The sequence below is a fragment of the Carassius carassius genome, chromosome 24 (genome assembly GCF_963082965.1).
Source record: "Carassius carassius chromosome 24, fCarCar2.1, whole genome shotgun sequence".
Lineage (NCBI taxonomy): Eukaryota > Metazoa > Chordata > Actinopteri > Cypriniformes > Cyprinidae > Carassius > Carassius carassius.
Window position 1 is genome coordinate 21,339,459 of NC_081778.1, and position 20,515 is coordinate 21,359,973.

At 36.9% G+C, this 20,515-nt stretch overlaps 2 protein-coding genes, 1 long non-coding RNA gene and 1 pseudogene across 3 annotated transcripts in view; 1 reads left to right on the plus strand and 3 right to left on the minus strand.

Annotated features, from left to right (window-relative positions):
* LOC132103153 (protein tyrosine phosphatase type IVA 3-like) overlaps positions 1-11,188 on the minus strand; it is a 35,281-nt gene extending 24,093 nt beyond the window's left edge. The window contains exon 1 of the mRNA XM_059508012.1: positions 11,062-11,188. The gene's annotated coding sequence lies outside the window, so the exon portion shown is untranslated. The remainder of the gene's footprint in view (positions 1-11,061) is intronic.
* LOC132103667 (uncharacterized) lies at positions 8,533-9,536 on the minus strand. Its single transcript, XR_009423431.1, has 2 exons — positions 9,049-9,536; positions 8,533-8,932 (listed from the first exon to the last, which is right to left on the minus strand). It is a non-coding gene; the product is annotated as an uncharacterized LOC132103667 (long non-coding RNA).
* Positions 11,189-12,923: 1,735 nt separating the features above from the next.
* Positions 12,924-15,547, plus strand: LOC132103514 (protein NDRG1-like; annotated as a pseudogene).
* A 1,303-nt stretch (positions 15,548-16,850) lies between these two features.
* Positions 16,851-18,522, minus strand: LOC132103156 (CCN family member 4-like). Its single transcript, XM_059508017.1, has 2 exons — positions 18,423-18,522; positions 16,851-17,662 (listed from the first exon to the last, which is right to left on the minus strand). The coding sequence occupies exons 1-2, from the start codon at positions 18,486-18,488 to the stop codon at positions 17,435-17,437; spliced, it is 294 nt and encodes a 97-aa protein (XP_059364000.1). The 5' UTR covers positions 18,489-18,522; the 3' UTR covers positions 16,851-17,434.
* Between the last annotated feature and the right edge of the window lie 1,993 nt (positions 18,523-20,515).

The window sequence follows — 20,515 nt, forward strand, 5'->3', positions numbered from 1 at the left end:
GAGACCCCCCTTGCTCTCAACAATTACTTAATTTTAGTTTTGTTTTTGATTTTAATTTCCAAATCAGTCAAATCATGTAACGTGACTGCCATATACGGTCTCCTGCCATTCTTGCTCGATACAAAAAAAAATGTAATTCACAAGAAGAGACGCTGTTGCCCAAGTGCTTTCCGTGTGAATGAATCGAGATGGACTGAAACACTGACACTTACACACTACTATTTTGCACTTCGTATGTAACAATGTCCATATTGGTGAGTTTTCACTAAACAGTCAGTTACGTGAAAATAAACAGTTTGAAAAGTAATCGAATGCTAGTCAGTATGACAGCTTCCTACTGTATAAACCTGCTGCTGTCTGCATCATGTAATCAAACAACAAAAGAGAATGAAGTAATTATTCACTGCTCTTCATTGAATATTGTATAACTTTATTTTTACATTTGATTATCTCCCACCCCCAGAAATCAACTGTCCGACATGCATGTCCCTGTGTAAACTGCATGAGAAATAAAACTGCAGGGAGGATTCTCAGTCCCCTGGGATATCTCTCATGATATTGCATCACCTCAAAATCCCTAAGCACATAATAACTCTAGTTTCTACTTGAGCTCAGGGGCTTCCCAATTGCCCTGTGGACCACTGTTTGTTTTTTTGAGGCGGGGTTGCAAGCCCTGCACTAGATGAATGCAAACGATGCTTGCAGATCTATTCCCACCAATGAAAGATACGTACAGTAGTAGCAAAACTCTATGAGATCCCTAAAGCAAGCATTTCCCCTCATTGTGTCTCTGTACACTGGCCACAGGGTACTAGGAGTGTTAGGACACCAGCTCGTGCTCTATCTCTCTTACTATCAAGTTTATACTGCTCTCTCATTTTGACTTTACCACCATAACTCTTTATCTCCCTGTGAGGCACTCACTGCCCTTTTTCCCTCAACTACCCCAAACACATGCAGCCACACACAGTGTCCAGATCTCCAGCATATCAACTAAGGGACAGTGGGAGAACTATGGAGAAATCTCATTAAGAAAGCATTCACCTTAGGAAATGAACCCTTCTGTCTGTCTGTGTGTGTGTGTGTGTGTGTGTGTGTGTGTGTGTGTGTGTGTGTGTGTGTGAGAGAGTGAGAGTGAGACATATTCGGTTGATGACTACTGTAGGATCAACTATGACTTAGACTAGGGCTGCACAATTAATCGTATTTTAATCTCGATAACAATATCCACCTTTCTCGATTAAAAATAATCATCGTGATATTGGCCGGCTCATTATTTATCCTGAAATGTGTTTTTAATTTGGCATTTGCATTATCTTGCATTGCTAAAAAGTCTTCGCTAGCGTTCATGCTTGTGGTTGCCAGATATGAAGAGCTTTAAGCCCCAAAACAGAGCTTTTCTCCTTTAAGGATACACTTTCTGCCTGGTGTTGTGCAATCTGGCAACACTGGCACAGACTTTCCACGTGCTTAGGACTTTGAACCCTAGTAAAAAAATAAATAAAATAAAAACAGATCTGCCTAAAGTTTGTGGAACACTGCCGACCAAATTAAGTTTAGGGGATTAAGTTAAATATATCATAAATATATCATATATTTTTAGTGACAAGTACACATTTCCATTGCCAACACTTAGTGTCAGATACCTTAAAGGGATAGTTCACCCAAAAATGAAAATTCTATCATCGTTTACTCACCCTCAAGTTGTTCCAAACCTGTATGGGTTTCTTTGTTCTGCTGAACACAAAGGAAGATATTTGGAAGAATGACAGAATCAAACAGATCTCGGTCCGCATTGACTTCCATAGTAGGAAAAAATATATACTATGGTATTCAATGGGGACCGAGATCTGTTTGGTTACAAACATTCTTCCAAATATCTTCCTTTGTGTTCAGCAGAACAAAGAAACTCATACAGGTTTGGAACAACTTGAGTGTGAGTAAACGATGATAGAATTTTCATTTTTGGGTGAACTATCCCTTTAACGACATTGCTATTGCTATATTGCTATGCCATTGCTACACTTTCCATGCTATGACTGCTCCACAGACTTCTTGTTGCAAATTTTGCTCACACACTCACACACAAACCTGGACACACACATACACACACACACAGACTCAGACACACACAGGCTCACACACACACACCAAACTGGACCTGGAGGTGGACACACGCAGACTCTGACACACACACACACACACACACATAAACCTGGAGATTGAGGTGGACAAAAACCAACACACACCAACCTGAACCTGGAGATAATAATAATAGGGCTGCAACTAACGGTTATTTTGATAATCGATTAATCTGTCGATTATTTTTACAATTAATCGATTAATCTTTATGTACTTATATTTTAGTTTTGCCCATTTTTTCCAATTAAATTATTAAAGGGTCTTTATCATTCAACATAGACTTTTTAGAGATTTTAACCATTTTGCATTGTCATATCCTCATCAAAAATATACCTGGAGTTTTGTTTTATTATGTGTTAGTAATTCTTTGTCAAACTCTTCTGCAATCAGAACACTGACCCATACTCTAGCAAATTTCACAAGGAGATTTCAAATAATGTTTTCACCATGGCAGTCATCAGGGCACCTAAAGTAGTTTAACATCCCGAACAAAGCTTAAGGAATCTTTCAGAAGATATTTTCACGAAGAATAAGAATAAAACTGAATAATTTTGCAGTACATTGCATTTTATTATTTTCTTTCCTGTAAACACACAACTTATACCTGTGAAACAGCTTTATATCTTATGCTGTGAAATTGTAAACAATCCTTCGAATAAAGTGCCAGTGGCATGAAACCTGAATGGAACTCACATTTTAAATCCAGAAAAACAAAAACAAAAAAAAAACCTGCTGTGTGAAAAAGACCAGTGAATACTTAGAAAAAAAGGGCATTTCAAATACATTTAAACATTTACCTCTCTCATTCAGTCATAATTAGGCTGCAAGACTGAATTATAAACTGGTAAATGACAAACTGATCACAGAACATGTTTGTAAATCTTTTAATGTTTAATGTTAAAAAGCAATGTTATTAGCTTTTACGACTAAACATTTGCAAATAACAACATTGTACTGGAGAATCTGCACAAATAAAAGTCTTAAACAGTTAAACAGTTCAGTAGTGCAGAGTTTACAGGTTACTCCTCTTTTTTGAAGGCTCAAAGTAAAGTTCTCCCACACTTTGGATGACTTCGTTAGATTAGTATTATCTTCCGCTTTTTTTCTTTTTCTTTCTCAAGCTTCCTCCACTGCCGTCTGTCTCCACCATCTCGCTGAATGCTGCAGACGCAGTTCGGGAAGCACGTGACATAAAACGAGGCCAGCTATTGGCTATTCGCTACTTCTCCTGCTGTACTGGCTGAGTAAAACCTCCGGTGGCTCATTACTGCCACACTTTGGTCATCGCAGATTTAACATTTGCACAAAATGAGCCGCTTACGGGAAATAAAAGTTGTTTAGCAACTAATCGATGACTAAATTAGTTGACAACTATTTTAATAATCGATTTTAATCGATTAAGTCGATTAGTTGTTTCAGCTCTAAATAATGATATAATGTCTAGTCTGGTGGCTGTGATATATATAAACCTACCAACGTCTGTTGCCATGATTTTTGGAATGACTGATCGTGAGAGGAAAAAACTGACGTTTTAGTCGCATAACATAGGTTAATGGAAATGCCGTCATTTCGCAATAGTTGTTTATCGATGTTTAGAAAAAAAAACACAAAAGTTTTGTGCGAATCTGTAATGGAAACGCGACAACGCTTAACATGGACTAACTTCTCAGAGTTATGTTGAGCAACAGTGTTCATTACTAACCATTCAACTCCGGATTGATTCTGGAATCTTCGCTGGGGGAATAAGCATTAAGCACCGGCAACAATCCGTCCTCTAACTAACGCATGCTCCTGTTGATTCAGATAGTGTTCGAAGAGGAGGGGCTAGTCGTGCGTGCCTCCGTTGTCAGTTTGTGAGAGGGAGGGAGCAAGCAGCGCGCAGCTCTACAATAAAATACAATTGAACCCATATTAAATAGTTTAAAAATCTGAATCAATCCGTGGCAGTCAGCGTTGATATTGTGGCGGGCCGCCACAAATGAATGAATGTATGGGAAACCCTGATGTTATTTACTCCTGTGATGGCAAAAATGCTTATTAGGTACAACAAACATTTATTATTTTTATAGTCTGATGCAACCCACAAGGTTTACTTAAACATTATCCAATAGTACACTGTGGAGGACAAAATAAACATTTAATCTCATAAAACTGAGAAGTATGATGTAATTTAAACATTGTCCAATACCAGTCTGAGCAGGACAAAATTATTAGAGAAACAAAAAAACATTTAAACTCCTAAAATAACTAATTGAAGTAGTTTGATGTAACTCATTAGGCTTAATTTAATATTGGACAAAATAAATAGAAACATTTAAACTACTGAAAGAACAAAACGTAGTAAGATCACGGTTATATCCACAGGTGCTGTGGTTAATAAAGATGGTCGGTTAATAAAAAAAAAAAGCATTCTGATAACTGAAGATATTTTGTTTTATAAATAAAAAGGGATGTAATGATTTACTGCGAGACGGTTGAAAATAGATTCAAATATGCAATGATTCAAATCGCTTGAGATGCTAAACAAATCGTGATTCAATTAGGGATAGGAGTGTGTATATATATATATATATATATATATATATATATATATATATATATATATATATATGTCTGAGGGGAACTTACTGTCTTTAGAAAAGTTTAGATGGTATTTTTTCTTTTCATCTGGCCTCTGTATAATGCATATTAAAGTTCATAAGTACAGCGCTGCTGCGAAAACCAAGGAAACGCTTTAAGCGGCACCTGCTGGTAGAGAGTGAATCTGCATCTCATTCAGCTCATCTGCTGTTTGTTTCATGCAGATATTTTTTATGTATAGTTTCAATCCATTATGTTTTTACTTCAAATTTCGAAATTATACAATCTAATTTAGATTAAAAACTGCTCATGTTGCATGTATGCAGCATCTTTGTTTGGATCATGCTTAAATGCAGTGGTTGCCTCTCATTTTAAATGGAAAGAGCACAGAAAAAGCCTTATTTTGTTTAGTATGATGAGATTTCTTTTATTTGTGTTATTTATTTGATTCTGAGCTTGATTTCGTTTTGTTATTTACATTTACATTATATTTGAATTTTGTAGATGCTTTTATCCAAAACAACTTACAAATGAGCAATAATAACTGACAAGCTGCGCAAATCCACGTTCATTATCAGCTTGGATTTGCGCAGCTTGTCAGTTAACAACAGCTCCGTGTAGTAACAGCTGCTCTATGTGAAATCACGCACCTATTTACCGCTGATTAGATAACCGGCTTTACTGACTAGACGCACATTAATCATCGGCGATATAGGCCTATATCGTGCATCCCTAGAAAAAAAATTAGTTTTTTTCTATAGTATTTAGTCTCAAATGTCAACTATACATCAGATTGGTTCCTTTAAATTATAAAAAGTAAAAATATGAATGGTATTATAATTAGGGCTGTCAACTTTAGTCGTTTAGTCAACTAATCGGTCGATGCAGTCTTGGTCGACTGACATTCTCATTGGTCGACAGTTGCATAATAATTTTTTTTTTTTCACCAATAAAGAAATTTTCATTGATTTACTCCTTGATATTTATTCCTTTATAAGCCGTTATATATTACTGTATTCTAAATATAATTAGCCCGTGTTTTATCCCAAACTTTAAATGCTTTAATTTAGGCTATTTTACAACAGTGCCACAGTTTAGCGCACCACGTGAACACGTGTTATGTCCTAGGCGCATCCCCAAAGGCGCATGTACTAGGCGCATCCCCAAAATGTAATGTAAATCTAAACCAGTTATTCCAATCCTCCGAGGCTGTAGGCCTCACAACTGATTTGTGGTCTTCGCTTAGAATGGAGGCATACATGACAGTCACTGCCCATTTTATCGATGCGGACTGGAAAATGAATAGCGTTGTTTTAGAAACAAAGCAGATGGATGAAGCGCACACGGGAGAAAATGTCGCTGCGCGACTCACTCCAGTCACGGATGCTTACCACATTCCACCAGAGAAGCGGGTGTCCGTGGTAGAGCTGAAACAACTAACCGATTTAATCGATTAAAATCGATTATTAAAATAGTTGTCAACTAATTTAGTCATCGATTAGTTGCTAAATAACTTTTATTTGCCTTAAGTGGCTCATTTCATGCATATTTTAAATCTGCGGTGACCAAAGTGTGGCAGTAATGAGCCACCGGAGGTTTTACTCAGCCAGTACAGCAGGAGAAGTAGCGAATAGCCAATAGCTGGCCTCGTTTTATGTCACGTGCTTCCCAAACAGCTCTCTGCAGCATTCAGCGAGATGGTGGAGGCAGACGGCAGTGGAGTAAGCTCGAGAAAGAAAGAAAAAAAAAAAGCGGAAGATAAAACTAATCGAACGAAGTCATCCAAAGTGTGGGAGTACTTTACTTTGAGCCTTCAAAAAAAAAAAAAAAAAAAGAGTAACCTCTAAACTTTGCACTACTGAACTGACTTTTATATGTTCAGATTCTCCAGTACAATGTTGTTTGCAAATGTTTAGATGTTTAGTCGTAAAAGCTGATAACATTGCTTTTTAACAGTTAACATTTAAAGCTTTACAAACATGTTCTGTGATCAGTTTTTTGTTTACCAGTTCATAATTCAGTCTTGCAGCCTAATTATGACTGAATGAGAGAAGTAAATGTTTAAATGTATTTGAAATGCACTTTTTTTCTAAGTATTCACTGTTCTTTTTCACACAGCAAGTTTTTTTGTCCATTTCTTTTTCATATTTTTTCAGTACTTTTTTTCTGATGGATTTTACTTTAAAATGTGAGTTCCATTCAGGTTTCATGTCATTGGCACTTTATTCGAATGACTGTTTACAATTTCACAGCATAAGCTATAAAGCTGTTTCCCAGGTATAAGTTGTGTGTTTACAGGAAAAAAATAATAATAATAAAATGCAATGTACTGCAATTTTATTCTGTTTTATTCTTATTCTTAGTGAAAATATGTTCTGAAAGATTCCTTAATAAGCTTTGTTCGGGATGTTAAACTACTTTAGGAGCCCTAAGGACTGCCATGGTGAAAACATTATTTAAAATCTCCTTGTGAAATTTGCTAGAGTACGTATGGGTCAGTGTTTTGATTGCAGAAGAGTTCGACAAAGGATTACTAGCACATAATAAAACAACTCCAGGTATGTTTTTGATGAGGAAATGACAATGCAAAAATGGTTAAAATCTCTAAAAAGTCTGTTGAATGATAAAGACTCTTTATTAATAAGTTACTTGGGGAAAAATGGGCAAAACTAAAATATAAGTACATAACCCGATTAATCGTAAAAATAATCGACAGATTAATCGATTATCAGAATAATCGTTAGTTGCAGCCCTAGTCCGTGGTAACGGACAATGCTGCCAACATGGTCCTCTCGGTGGAACTACTGAAGGGATCTGGTCAATGGCCAGACGTGGAGTTGGTTAGGTGTGCAGGCCACACCCTGCAGCTGTGCGTAAATGCTGCCTTAAAAGAAGACCCGGTGGCTGCGGCCCGCCGTCTTGTTGGGCTTGTTTTAAGGCTATTTGGGTTTTTTGTGTTTGTTTTAAAACGCCTAGATTGGCTGGACAAAAGTTAACCCATAGCTTTGAAAGTAAAGAAGAATATACAGCCTGTATAAACGAGAGCTTTTTTTTTTTATTTTTCATTATTTGGCAGTTTTAGCAGTTATAATTTTTGTAGCGTGTGGTGTGGTCAGGTGCACGATTGTGACTGTCATAGACCTAGGACAGAGCTCCTCACTTTGCAGTTAAAAAAATCACTTAATTTTCAAAGAATTGTATTATTATTATAGTTTTATGTATTATTGATGTTTTTTCGTTGTGGTTTTATAAATGCTCTACGAAAATTGTATAATAAATGTTCAATCAAAATGCAAAACATAGCGTCTTTTTTTAACCATTTCTTTGGTTGACTACAGCCCTAATTATAATGTTATACTAAAACAAATTAAAAAAATGGGGGAAACCCTTAAGATGACATGCAGAAAAAAAAGTATCTTAAGCAAGCAGAATAAGTGGGTATCTGATCTATTGTGTTTCTTGGTTTAGAAACTTTCTCATATACATGACAAAACTAATAAGTGTGAAATGGGGAGAACTAGTTATAAAGCACCCCATGTGGAAAAAAAAAGACTAATCCTTTCCCCCCCCTTCGAAGACACTCTGATCACAAAAGATGCTCTTACGAAAGCATTAATGTGGTTGAGTGCAATCTGATCGTGATACGATCGCTGGAAATTATCATATTCACTTTAAAGTAAATGTTTCCTATTACAATAATGTGCTCAATGATTGTGTACATATACACTACATCAAACACGACTGTAGTGTGCCTTCTAAATCCAAAGAATGACCTTAAATGCCAGTTTAAGAGAACAGGGACAACCGCTCCTCTGGGAATCATAGCATAACCCTTTATTTGGCAACAGTGCACTTCTGAAACCTCAACTACTTTCTTCCCTTTTTCACCTCTTTATGTGGCTATCAAGCAGCCAGAAACAGAGCACCGTTAAAGTCAGATGAAGCAATTTTATTGACAGGTAGAACTGCAGTGGGAAAATCCTGCAGCTTTTTTTCTTCTATGAAACTACTACTATGTACCAGCAAGTAACATGTTTTTAAGACTCCAGCCCCTGGCCACTTTGTTCTCAGGGAGGAATTCCCAGCAGCAGGCTTCAGTAAATGCATGCCGGGTAAATGTCACATACCCTTGGGGCTGACTTTCCACGAATGAAGAAGCTTGCTTTGATTAGACCCATTGCATTTCAGGTTGAATAACAAACGTAACCCTCTAATAAAAAAAAAACACAAACAATAGCATCTGTGTTTAAATGGAAGACTAAGATTATGGGAAACACAAACAGAGAAAAATGTAAAAGAAATTTTAAAAGAAAGTAAAAGAAAGACTTGCCTTGGAGGAAGCCTCCCCTTGCCCCATGCTGGCAGTTTACGTCATCACTTAAACCTCAGCGTACAGAGCCAAGAGAAACTCTTCTAACATTCCATTAACAAAGTGAACTGCAGGTAGGAGGAAACCCATCCCAGCCTAAACTCTTCCTGCCTTACTGATTAGAGGTGGGCTTACCCTCCTGGCCTGCACCTACAGGACATTTCCACTGCAGCAGTCTGTGGTTGTAAAGATGACACAATGTTTGTTCGCTTAGATGCACAGTTATAATAAGCAATGGTTGCAACACAAATTAACTATGTAGGAATGACAGGCTAAGTTACAAGTTCAAATGATCATACCGTAAGGTTGTTTGTCAGTAAAACTACTACACTCATAGACAACATTTATGTAACACCTGCAGTCAAAAACAAGACAAAGGAGTTGACCTTTTCAGCAGATTTCTCACTTCAATGGAAGTGGCAGGTATTTCTTTATCAGGACTATTTCTTTCCCGCACAAGTATAGAGATTGTGTTTGCAAGCCACTTTTAATGTTTACAGTGTGTTGCTTGTTCATACACTGCAAAAAAAATATTTTCTCATTCTGCATTTTTGCCTTGTTTTCAATTACAAATATCTAAGCATTCTTAAGACAAGATACATTTATCAAACAAGGAAAATGACAATTTATTTATATATATATATATATATATATATATATATATATATATATATATATATATATATATATTTATTTATTTAGTCTAAATCTTGTTTTCTGTTTGAATTAAGTTTATTTTTCTTTCCCAAAAATAAAATAAGTGTTAAAATATGTTTTTAGATGGCGTTTGGCATGTCTCAAAGGACTATTTCATGTCAACTACCCAACTACAAATCAAACATTTTAAACCCTGAAAGCATATCAATTGATGCACTCAAATGTCTTGTATAAATGTGTCTCTTATTTACGTTTGTTCAGGATTTTACACCAAAGTTAAAATCAATAACATACCAAAATACAAAAGCAGACTAAATGCTCATTCTGTGCCAAAGCCAACAAAACATATTAGAAAACTGGAATATTAGAGCCAATAATCCACACAAATCACATCTCATCCACTACAAGTTTGTGTTCCCTTTTGCCAGCATTTATCTGAAAGTCAACTACAGCTGTGAAATAAAATTGAAACATGAACTCGAGATAGATAACCTGGCACAATATAGCTCTTTAATCTGGGAAGATATCTTCCTGAGAACGCAAATCGTGACACGAGTAGAATTGAATCATCCGGCTATTCGAGAAACCAACAACCGCATTAGTGACGGTTTAAAGACTCCATTTGACACGATACCAGACAAAGAGACCGCACACATGCACAAACCAAGCCTGATCACAACTTGTTACTTTTATTGTGCGATACTGAGTTACAACCAAATTCAACTTGTGCACTTTATCAAGTAATTTTTATGCACAACCATGGTTTTCTTTTACTTTCTCCATCGTTATGCGATGGATGGATGCTGATATGCATCCAGCTGTGCCCCAATCAAAACACAAAAGCGAGACTGAGTTTCTAACAGAACAATACATATACATTTATTATATATGTTCTGCTAAACAAAATATAAACACAAATGCTTATTATAATCGGTGTTGTGTAAAAGAAATACCTCCACACACCTCGTTAGCAGCGCGCTAACGCTAACAGTCCCTCAACGCTTTTGTTCTGAAAACGCCGGTATCAGACGACCACTTTCCTTGACAAATTAACTTTCCACACCGCATGAAAACCACATTCACAACATAACATGTCGGGCGTTTACATATATTGATGACATATTAAACATATGTGAGAAGTTATTGACTGTAACAGCTTCAAAACTAAACAAATGATCAGCGTGCGCCCGCCGTCAAAAACACAAGTCGCGCGGATTACCAGAGCACATACGATTTCACAAAGCGGTTAAACACCTAGTTTTATCTTAGTAGACGACTTTCTGGAGGTTTTCATATAGATGTTTCATACTCACAGATTTGTCAGACTCGCTCCATGTGATTCAGCGTGTATCCGTCTGTGTTTGTTTGAGTGGATGCGCGCACGCAAGCGCGGAGATTCCCCTGCTGCAACTATGGAGACGTAGCGTCACCCAGAGCAACCAAGAGGGGGAAAAAGGACATTAGAATAAAATTTAAATAATGACACTAATACATATTTGTTGTTATGAATTACATTATTTTAAAACAATACAACGTGAGTTAATTCATATTTAATATTGGCGAGTTTTAAAAGTTACAATAATTGAAACAGATTAAATTTATTTTTTTCATATTTCATATTCACTTCAAAACATACAGTTTCTAATCTCCTGCCGAGCTAATTTATTAATATATAAAATATAGTAATGTTGCGTCATCTAGCTTGCAATGACGAAAAATCATTGCAAAAATCATTGAAAAAGTGGGTCATGTAATAGAATTGATCTCATTGAATTATTGACGTAAAATTTGGCTTACTTTAACCATTTCATCTGCAAACATTTTCGCATATGAAAATATGAATGACATCATATTTCCAAAATATTCAAATAAATAGGACAGATGATCTGCAAAATAATAATGTACATTGAGTTTTATCATTCATCATCAATTAAATATCAATTCAATAATTAAAATCACTGGATTTATTTTTACATCATCCTTCATAAGTTAAGTACTTTGTCTGGTTTAAAATATGTGCAGGTCATTGCCTAATAAAAGTAGTATGATAATAGCCGTAGGCTAAACATTTTTGAATAAAGTATAGAAATAATATAGAAAAATATAGAGATGATAAATAATAGAACAGAAATATAAATGTTGTATTTTAAATATATATTTTTTCGAACAATGATAATGTCATTACTTTCACTTTTAATGCATCCTTGCGGAATAGAAATATCAATTTCCGAACTTTTATGTAAATACATATTGATATGCTGACTCATGTAACACAAAGAAGACTGAACAAACAGCTTTCTCTGTCATGTTGGTCCTCCAAGAAAATTCTGGTACTGCTTTCCAGGCCACTGTCGGGCACTCAATAGGGACACTCATAGGGGCTCTCAGCAGCAATTACATCTTGACCACAGAAATGCCATCTGCCCTGAAGTGCCTTACACCTGCACAAACTTGTAGCACATTGTCACTGTGCCAAATTAGCTTAATGCTCTTACTCTGATAATGGACACTGTAAACAGAGTACTTCAGATCGATCACTGTGAGGTCAAGGTTCTTAAGTGACTTCACACAGTGCTACACGCCTGATTTGTGCTCTATTCTTTTAATGTTTGTGCTTTTTGGAGTCATAAAACAGTCACACAAATATATTACAATATTCACGAAACAAACAACTTTTGTGTTCCATAAAAGAGAGAAAGTTATACAGGGTTGGAACAGCCTGAGGGTGAGTAAATGATGACAGAGGAGTAAAATATCTAGTGTTTTGTGCAGTTCATTACAGTTCTAACAGTTTAGTGAATCAGAGAAACATTATATAATGTATGTGAAAATGGCTGTTGCAAAGTAACTCCCAAGATCTTTTGTGTTTCATTCATAAAATGTTTACGTACCATGGGAACACCAAAGAGGTGGGACATGTTCCGTGATGCCAGTGTCCAGCTTAACTTACTGACCAAATTTGTAGAGATCTCCATCCTTTAATAATTAGGCTCCTTCTGGCCACTGTGCAAGGCATGCTGGAAAAGACATGCTTTCACCACACTATAAACAAGGGGATGTAAAACCCAGGGCTCAGTGCATTCAGAGCTTGAGGCAGCAGCAAACCAGGATCTACTCTTTTCAAATACACACATTTTTTTTTACATCTGCCTGTACATCAACCTTCAACATAATCATGGTACTGGAGGACTCTGAGTGCAGCATCTTTGAGCTTGACATCACTGTGAGTTCTGATATGATTTTAACATGTTAGTATAGTGCATACAAAGGATCAGTTTGTTGAGTTTTATTTGAGCTTTAAGTATTTCTTTTAAGGGAGTTTCGATGTTTGTGGTCTGTTGATGGGTTTTGTGTTGTTTACTGTCTAGAAACATTACTACTGTATGTCCGGTCAAGGTGCTTTGGTGTTTTTATCAGAAATAATCTACAAGGTGGATGACTTTTTGGATGAACTGAGAGAAATGTGACAATAAATAAGTTTACCTAAATTATAATCATTCAAAACTATTTTGAACAATGTGTTTGACATTTTTATTGCAGCCATTGAGAGTAAATGAGATGGAAAAATTCCCAAGATGTAACAAACCTAACCATAACTTTGATCTTCTAGGAGGAGGATGTTGAGACTGAGGTTGGTAAGGTGCACTGCACCATGAAGGGTATTCTGAAGGGCAACCGGCCTACCATCCTGACCTTCCATGACATCAGACTGAACGTAATAATCTTCCTTATACCTTCTTATTTATTTTTTCAATGTATATGAGACTTTTCACAAGCTGTTCAGTAACAATGCAGACGCCAGTGCAAGTTCCACTGCGCTTAAAACTAGTCCTTTATATCTAACATCTCATTTGTATTCTGTCTTAATGGACTGAATAATTTGTGTATGGATATCTTAGTAACACAATTGTGTCCTCTGTTTTGCAGATAAGAGCTGTTTTGAGTCTCTCTTTAATAACAAAGTCATGCATGAGATCATGCAACACTTTGCTGTGTGCCATGTTGACGCCCCAGGACAGCAGGAGGGTGCCAGCATGCTTTCCACAGAGTAAGTGAGGGTGTCATTGCAACCATCTTATGGTTCCAGGTCTATCAGACCATCCGAAGGCACACGATTAACTAAAACCTTCAGATTTATGTCTCAAAATTGAAAGTGAATGTCACTCTTACGAATTCTGTCAACAAAGACAAAAAACATCTTTAGGTTAATTCCCCCATGCCTCTAAAACAGGAAATCCATTTCAAATCTGTTCAATCGGAGTGGATCAGCTTTAGGAAATATAATGCAGACAGCTTTAATCAGCACCCTCTAGCACCAGACTGGCAGAATGTAGGTCAGCATGTCACTTGTAGGGTCTGAGGGGAGCAGAACATGTTTATGAACTGCCATCTGATAGAGCAACTAACGGACATCCACTGCCCATAATCCAACCTCCCAGAACAGCATCCAGACAGATTATGACCTCGCCAATGCCTGGAAGGCCATCACCCAAACCTAATGAACCTGTCATACTGTTTGATTGGAACAAACGCCATAGTATTTGACCTGCATATTGTTCATCATATGTGAGTTTGTTAAAGAACTGTCTGTTATTATTTTAGGTATCCCTACCCTTCCATGGATCAGCTCTCAAAAACCCTCCCTATGGTTCCCAAGTATTTTGGGTAAATCTTAAATGCTTAAAACTAATATGTTTAACTCTTATTTTGTAACATTGTCTTGATCCAAACCTACCTGAATGCTTGCTCTTTTTCCCTCACAGTCTGAAGAGTGTGGTTGGAATGGCGGTTGGAGCTGGAGCCAGCATCCTTGCTTGCTTTGCAGTGAGTTTTATATAATTTTCCTCTCAGTTGCATTTTGAATTGCTTTGAATAGCTTGGATTACAATTCTGCAACTTTGGCTACAAAGCATTTTGCAATGTTATTCTGCTGATTATTATCACCAGGTGTTAAATCAGTAGTTCAATCACAGGAATGTGTGAATGTTATTTTGCATTAATTATTGATTTTCACATGTGTCTCTTAAAGCTCAAACATCCAGACATGGTGGAAGGTCTTGTTCTGATTAATCTGAGTGTGCAGGCAGAGAGTTTAATGCACTGGGCAGGACAAAATATATAAAATTGATTTTTTTTTATGCTAGATTTGCAGTCACACAAGATTTAAAATGACTGCATTATTTAACTAATTTGAATGAGTTTATATATATAAGTTCAAAGCCCTGCCATTGCACAAATCCTCAATAAAGCGTTACACTCTCAGCAGATTACAAGCTGAACTCATGTTCTCCCTGATACAGCCATTTCACACCTGTTTGGAAAGGTGAGAACTGAGGAAAGCTGTGAATAATTTGACTGATTAATGAGCTTTTGATATGATTTATAATCTTGAGATTGAGAGACCAATACAAGGAAGAAATGTAAATGCATGAACACGTCAGTAAGTCCCACCCGATGACAGTAAACATACAAGATTTTGACAAGTGCCTAGACCAGTGCCATCCAAACCTGTCTAGTAGAACCCCTGCCCTGCACCTTTTGTAAGTCTCCCTTATCTAACACACCAGATTCCACTCATCCGTTCATTAGTAGAGACTGCACAAACTAAATTTGGAGTGTCTGATAAGGGAGACATGGGGGTCCTCTAGGACAGGTTTAGGAACCACTGGCCTAGACCTTAAAATTGTGCTTCAATCAGTGATTTGTCTTCATGACAGGTGTCCAGCTTTGTTGATAGTGGTTGATAATTCTCCAGCTGTGGATGTTGTGGTGAGAACTGCTATTTCTTTACTATCTTAAATATGTTAAAATATGTTATCTTATATGATTCCCATAGAAATATAATGTTACTCGACGGAGATTGCCTTCAACAATTTCCCCATTATTAACTATAAACTGTAAATAAATTGAAACCAAAGCAGTGTGCAAAGCAGTAATATAATAATTATATAAACATTTCACAGGTTGCCAGCAAATCCAGAATGAACCAAAAAAACAACAACATTTCTCAAGGTCAGTGACCTTACCATCCTTTGCATTCACTCAAACACACTTAATTAACTAATAGCAGCTAATTTGATATCCCAGCATTTCGTTGTTATCTTTGTTCCGAAGTGTTTTTATTTTGTCAAACATGAGTCATATAATACAGATCGCCCTCTTTCCTTACTTAGATAACATCCCTACCCGCAACAATTTCCCCATTGCACGGTTATGCATTTAAGCTTTATATATATATATATATATATATATATATATATATATATATATATATATATATATATATATATATATATATATATATATATATATATATATATATAATTATTTATTTTTTTATCACTCCTCTGAGATAACTGAGGGGTCCATCTTCTTTATCTGATCTAAAACAGGTTGCCAAGTTTTATAAAACATTGGTACAGCCTCTTATAGAGTGCCATATTTTTTCTATGGTCATATAATGTAGTAGGTCCTTAAGCCATTGCTTAAAGTTTGGAGGGGATTTTTCTTTCCACTTGAGCAGCATTAAAGGTGCAATAGGAGATCTTAGAAAATGCTAACATTAGCCTGATAGCACTGAAAGCGAACCTCCCTGACGTTTCCATGGAGAGCAGCTCTGGAGCAGAGCACAGTTCCTCAGCCCTCACACATTCCATCGAGCTGTCCTGCTGAATATTAAAATGGGGAGTGTGTATGTGCGTGATTGTGTTGGAGAGCTTTCTGATGAGGAGGATGAATGTTTGGCTCAATTTTTTTTCATATTGCATATTTCTGTACTTGTAATATCTAACAGTACTGCAAAATACTGACAGTATTTTTAGTATGTCAACAATGTAGTCTACAGAACATTTGATATAGTATCTAAATCAGTGGTTGTGCATCTTTCGGTCCAATCTTACATTATATTAATGAGCAAGGAAGATATGAAGGTCAAACATATGATGTCTAACCATGTGAAAATTCTAAATACATACAATATAATTATGTCATGAATTCACAGCTACACTATTACAGATATTGTGATATACACAACAGAAATAAATAAATACAAGTTAAAGCATAAGGATAAGCAAATGCCTTTTAATAAGAAAGAAACATTTCTTGCATTTTTCCAGAATTAAATATAAACAGTAACAACTTGGCAAAAGAAAAATGTGAATCACTGTCACTTCTTTTATAAGTATTTCAGAATATGTTACTTAACAAAGATACAAAAATGTCTTTTAACAGCATTTTACCTAATGTACTGTATATTTAAAAAAAATGATGATGTGTATTTCTTTAAGGAGAATTTCTTTTATCGTCGAAGCCATGCAATATTTTTATATATATATTTTTTGAAGTCAACATCTTAAATGTAACATTTCCTTACTTTTAATATTTGTCCCCATCCATCAGAAATCTTGTTGTACCATAAAGTCCTTGAGTCTGAACTAACATTATTCCCCTCACAAGCCATCTCAATATGAGTTTTTGTGCTGACGTTCATTCTTAAATCATCTGAAATGATTTATCATCAACAGTGAATGATTCCCTTCTATGCTATGCAGCATCCCTGTCACTGTCAAATGTGATGCACAGACGAAAAACGTGAGCCTATAAGGATGCCATAAAAAGAGATTGTGGTGAATTAGTTAGTTAACAATCTCATTGAGCTCATAATATTGCTCCAGATCTGCAAAGATATCATTTGGATTCCTGCAGGAGAGGTTGCAGAAGCAGGCGTTGATCCACATGTATTTCCAGGAAAAAACTGAACCATCTGGACTGGTCAAACTCCACCTCGATGGTCTTAGACTTGTATGGGATGCAGCAGCGCTCATCGCTACAGACTCCACAGTATTTGATGCAGCCTGAGATGGTGAAGTTCTGAAACTCTGGTTCACGGTAGATGTTCAGGCATTTTTTACCCGGCTGAGTGACAGATATGGCAATCAATACATCTATCCATCAGTGACAATAATTTGACAGTCAATCAATCAATTCATCTAACAATCAATTAATCTGCTGTCTTCCTATCTCTGTCTGTCTGTCTGTGTGTGTGTGTGTCAGTCTATCTATCTATCTATCTATCTATCTATCTATCTATCTATCTATCTATCTATCTATCTATCTATCTATCTATCTATCTATCTATCTATCTATCAATCAATGACAATGATATCAATCAATCAATCAATTCATCAAACAATCCATCCATCTGCTGTCTTCCTATCTGTGTGTGTGTGTGTGTGTGTGTGTCTGTCTTCCTATCTCTGTGTGTGTGTGTGTGTGTGTGTGTCTGTCTTCCTATCTCTGTCTGTGTGTTTGTGTGTGTGTGTGTGTGTGTGTCTGTATCTGTCTGTGTGTCTGTCTGTCTGTGTCTGTCCGTCTGTCTATCTGTGTGTGTGTGTGTGTGTGTGTGTGTCTGTCTATCTATCTATGACAATATTATGACAGTCAGTTAATCAATTCATCACACAATCCATCCATCTACTCTGCTGTCTTCCTTTCTTTGTGTGTGTGTGTGTGTGTCTGTCTGTCTGTCTGTGTGTGTGTGTGTGTATGTGTGTGTGTCTGTCTGTCTATGATATTAATTATTCTTACTTAATATATAATTAAAATAAATGGGAAACATGATGGGTGTGCAAATGAAATAGAACAGAAATAAACTAGAGACAAAATCAATTCTTACTCTAAAGTGCTTGGTGATGTCCACCTCACAGGGTCGGAGGTTACACAGTCGAGACACTTTCTCCATCAAACAGCCAGGGTTGTCATTAGAGATGCGCTGTGATATGATATTTACCACCACATGGCTCACTGTCCTCACGAGCGTGTCTGGGGTTGGTCTTACGTGGTTTACGGGGCTCTTCGCAGATCCATTTCTCACAACACTGGCCTGGGATCTTCAGTCGCTTGGGGGACTGACACCAGACCCAGGGAGGCATGGACTTCGTGCAAAGTGACACACATCCAATCACCCCATTCACACACAGACAGCGGTACTTACAATTTGGTTGGAAGCTTTGGCCATTACGGTAAATCACACCGTTATACTCACAGCCTGTTCCCATAACATCTGAAACAAAGAAGTCTGGATATTCGTACTGACAACTAAAAGATTTTGTGACAGTTTTGTGCCAGAGTACCAATTTGACACAGAATAAGAAAATAATTAGATATTGTGTGTAATTTGTTGGTACTGAACATGATTGGTCTAGTAATAGTATATACATAAAATGCTAAATTGACATTTTCTCTAGTGGCTTATGTGCATATGCATTAATATGAATTATATTCAATTATTTTATTTTATTTTACAATATATTAGGTAATTCAACTGAAAGTCACATTTACAGTCGTGGCCAAAAGTTTTGAGAATTACATAAATATTGGAAATTGGAAAAGTTGATGCTTAAGTTTTTATAATAGCAATTTGCATATGCTCCAGAATGTTATGAAGAGTGATCAGATGAATTGCATAGTCCTTCTTTGCCATGAAAATTAACTTATTCCAAAAAAACCTTTCCACTGCATTTCATTGCTGTCATTAAAGGACCTGCTGAGATCATTTCAGTAATCGTCTTGTTAACTCAGGTGAGAATGTTGACGAGCACAAGGCTGGAGATCATTATGTCAGGCTGATTGGGTTAGAATGGCAGACTTGACATGTTAAAAAGAGGGTGATGCTTGAAATCATTGTTCTTCCATTGTTAACCATGGTGACCTGCAAAGAAACACGTGCAGCCATCATTGCGTTGCATAAAAATGGCTTCCCAGGCAAGGATATTGTTGCTACTAAGATTGCACCTAAATCAACAATTTATAGGATCATCAAGAACTTCAAGGAAAGAGGTTCAATTCTTGTAAAGAAGGCTTCAGGGCGTCCAAGAAAGTCCAGCAAGCGCAGGATCGTCTCCTAAAGAGGATTCAGCTGCGGGATCGGAGTGCCACCAGTGCAGAGCTTGTTTAGGAATGGCAGCAGGCAGGTGTGAGCGCATCTGCACGCACAGTGAGGCCAAGACTTTTGGAAGATGGCCTGGTGTCAAGAAGGGCAGCAAAGAAGCCACTTCTCTCCAAAAAAAAACATCAGGGACAGATTGATCTTCTGCAGTATAGTGAATGGACTGCTGAGGACTGGGGCAAAGTCATATTCTCCGATGAAGCCCCTTTACGATTGTTTGGGGCATCTGGAAAAAGGCTTTTCTGGAGAAGAAAAGGTGAGCGCTACCATCAGTCCTGTGTCATGCCAACAGTAAAGCATCCTGACACCATTCATGTGTGGTGTTGCTTCTCATCCAAGGGAGTGGGCTCACTCACAATTCTGCCCAAAAACACAGCCATGAATAAAGAATGGTACCAAAACACCCTCCAACAGCAACTTCTTCCAACAATCCAACAACAGTTTGGTGAAGACCAATGCATTTTCCAGCACGATGGAGCACCGTGCCATAAGGCAAAAGTGATAACTAAGTGGCTCGGGGACCAGAATGTTGAAATTTTGGGTCCATGGCCTGGAAACTCCCCAGATCTTAATCCCATTGAGAACTTGTGGTCAATCCTCAAGAGGCAGGTGGACAAACAAAAACCCACTAATTCTGACAAACTCCAAGAAGTGATTATGAAAGAATGGGTCGCTATCAGTCAGGATTTGGCCCAGAAGTTGATTGAGAGCATGTCCAGTCGAATTGCAGAGGTCCTGAAAAAGAAGGGCCAACACTGCAAATACTGACTCTTTGCATAAATGTCATGTAATTGTCTATAAAAGCCTTTGAGTGCTTGTAA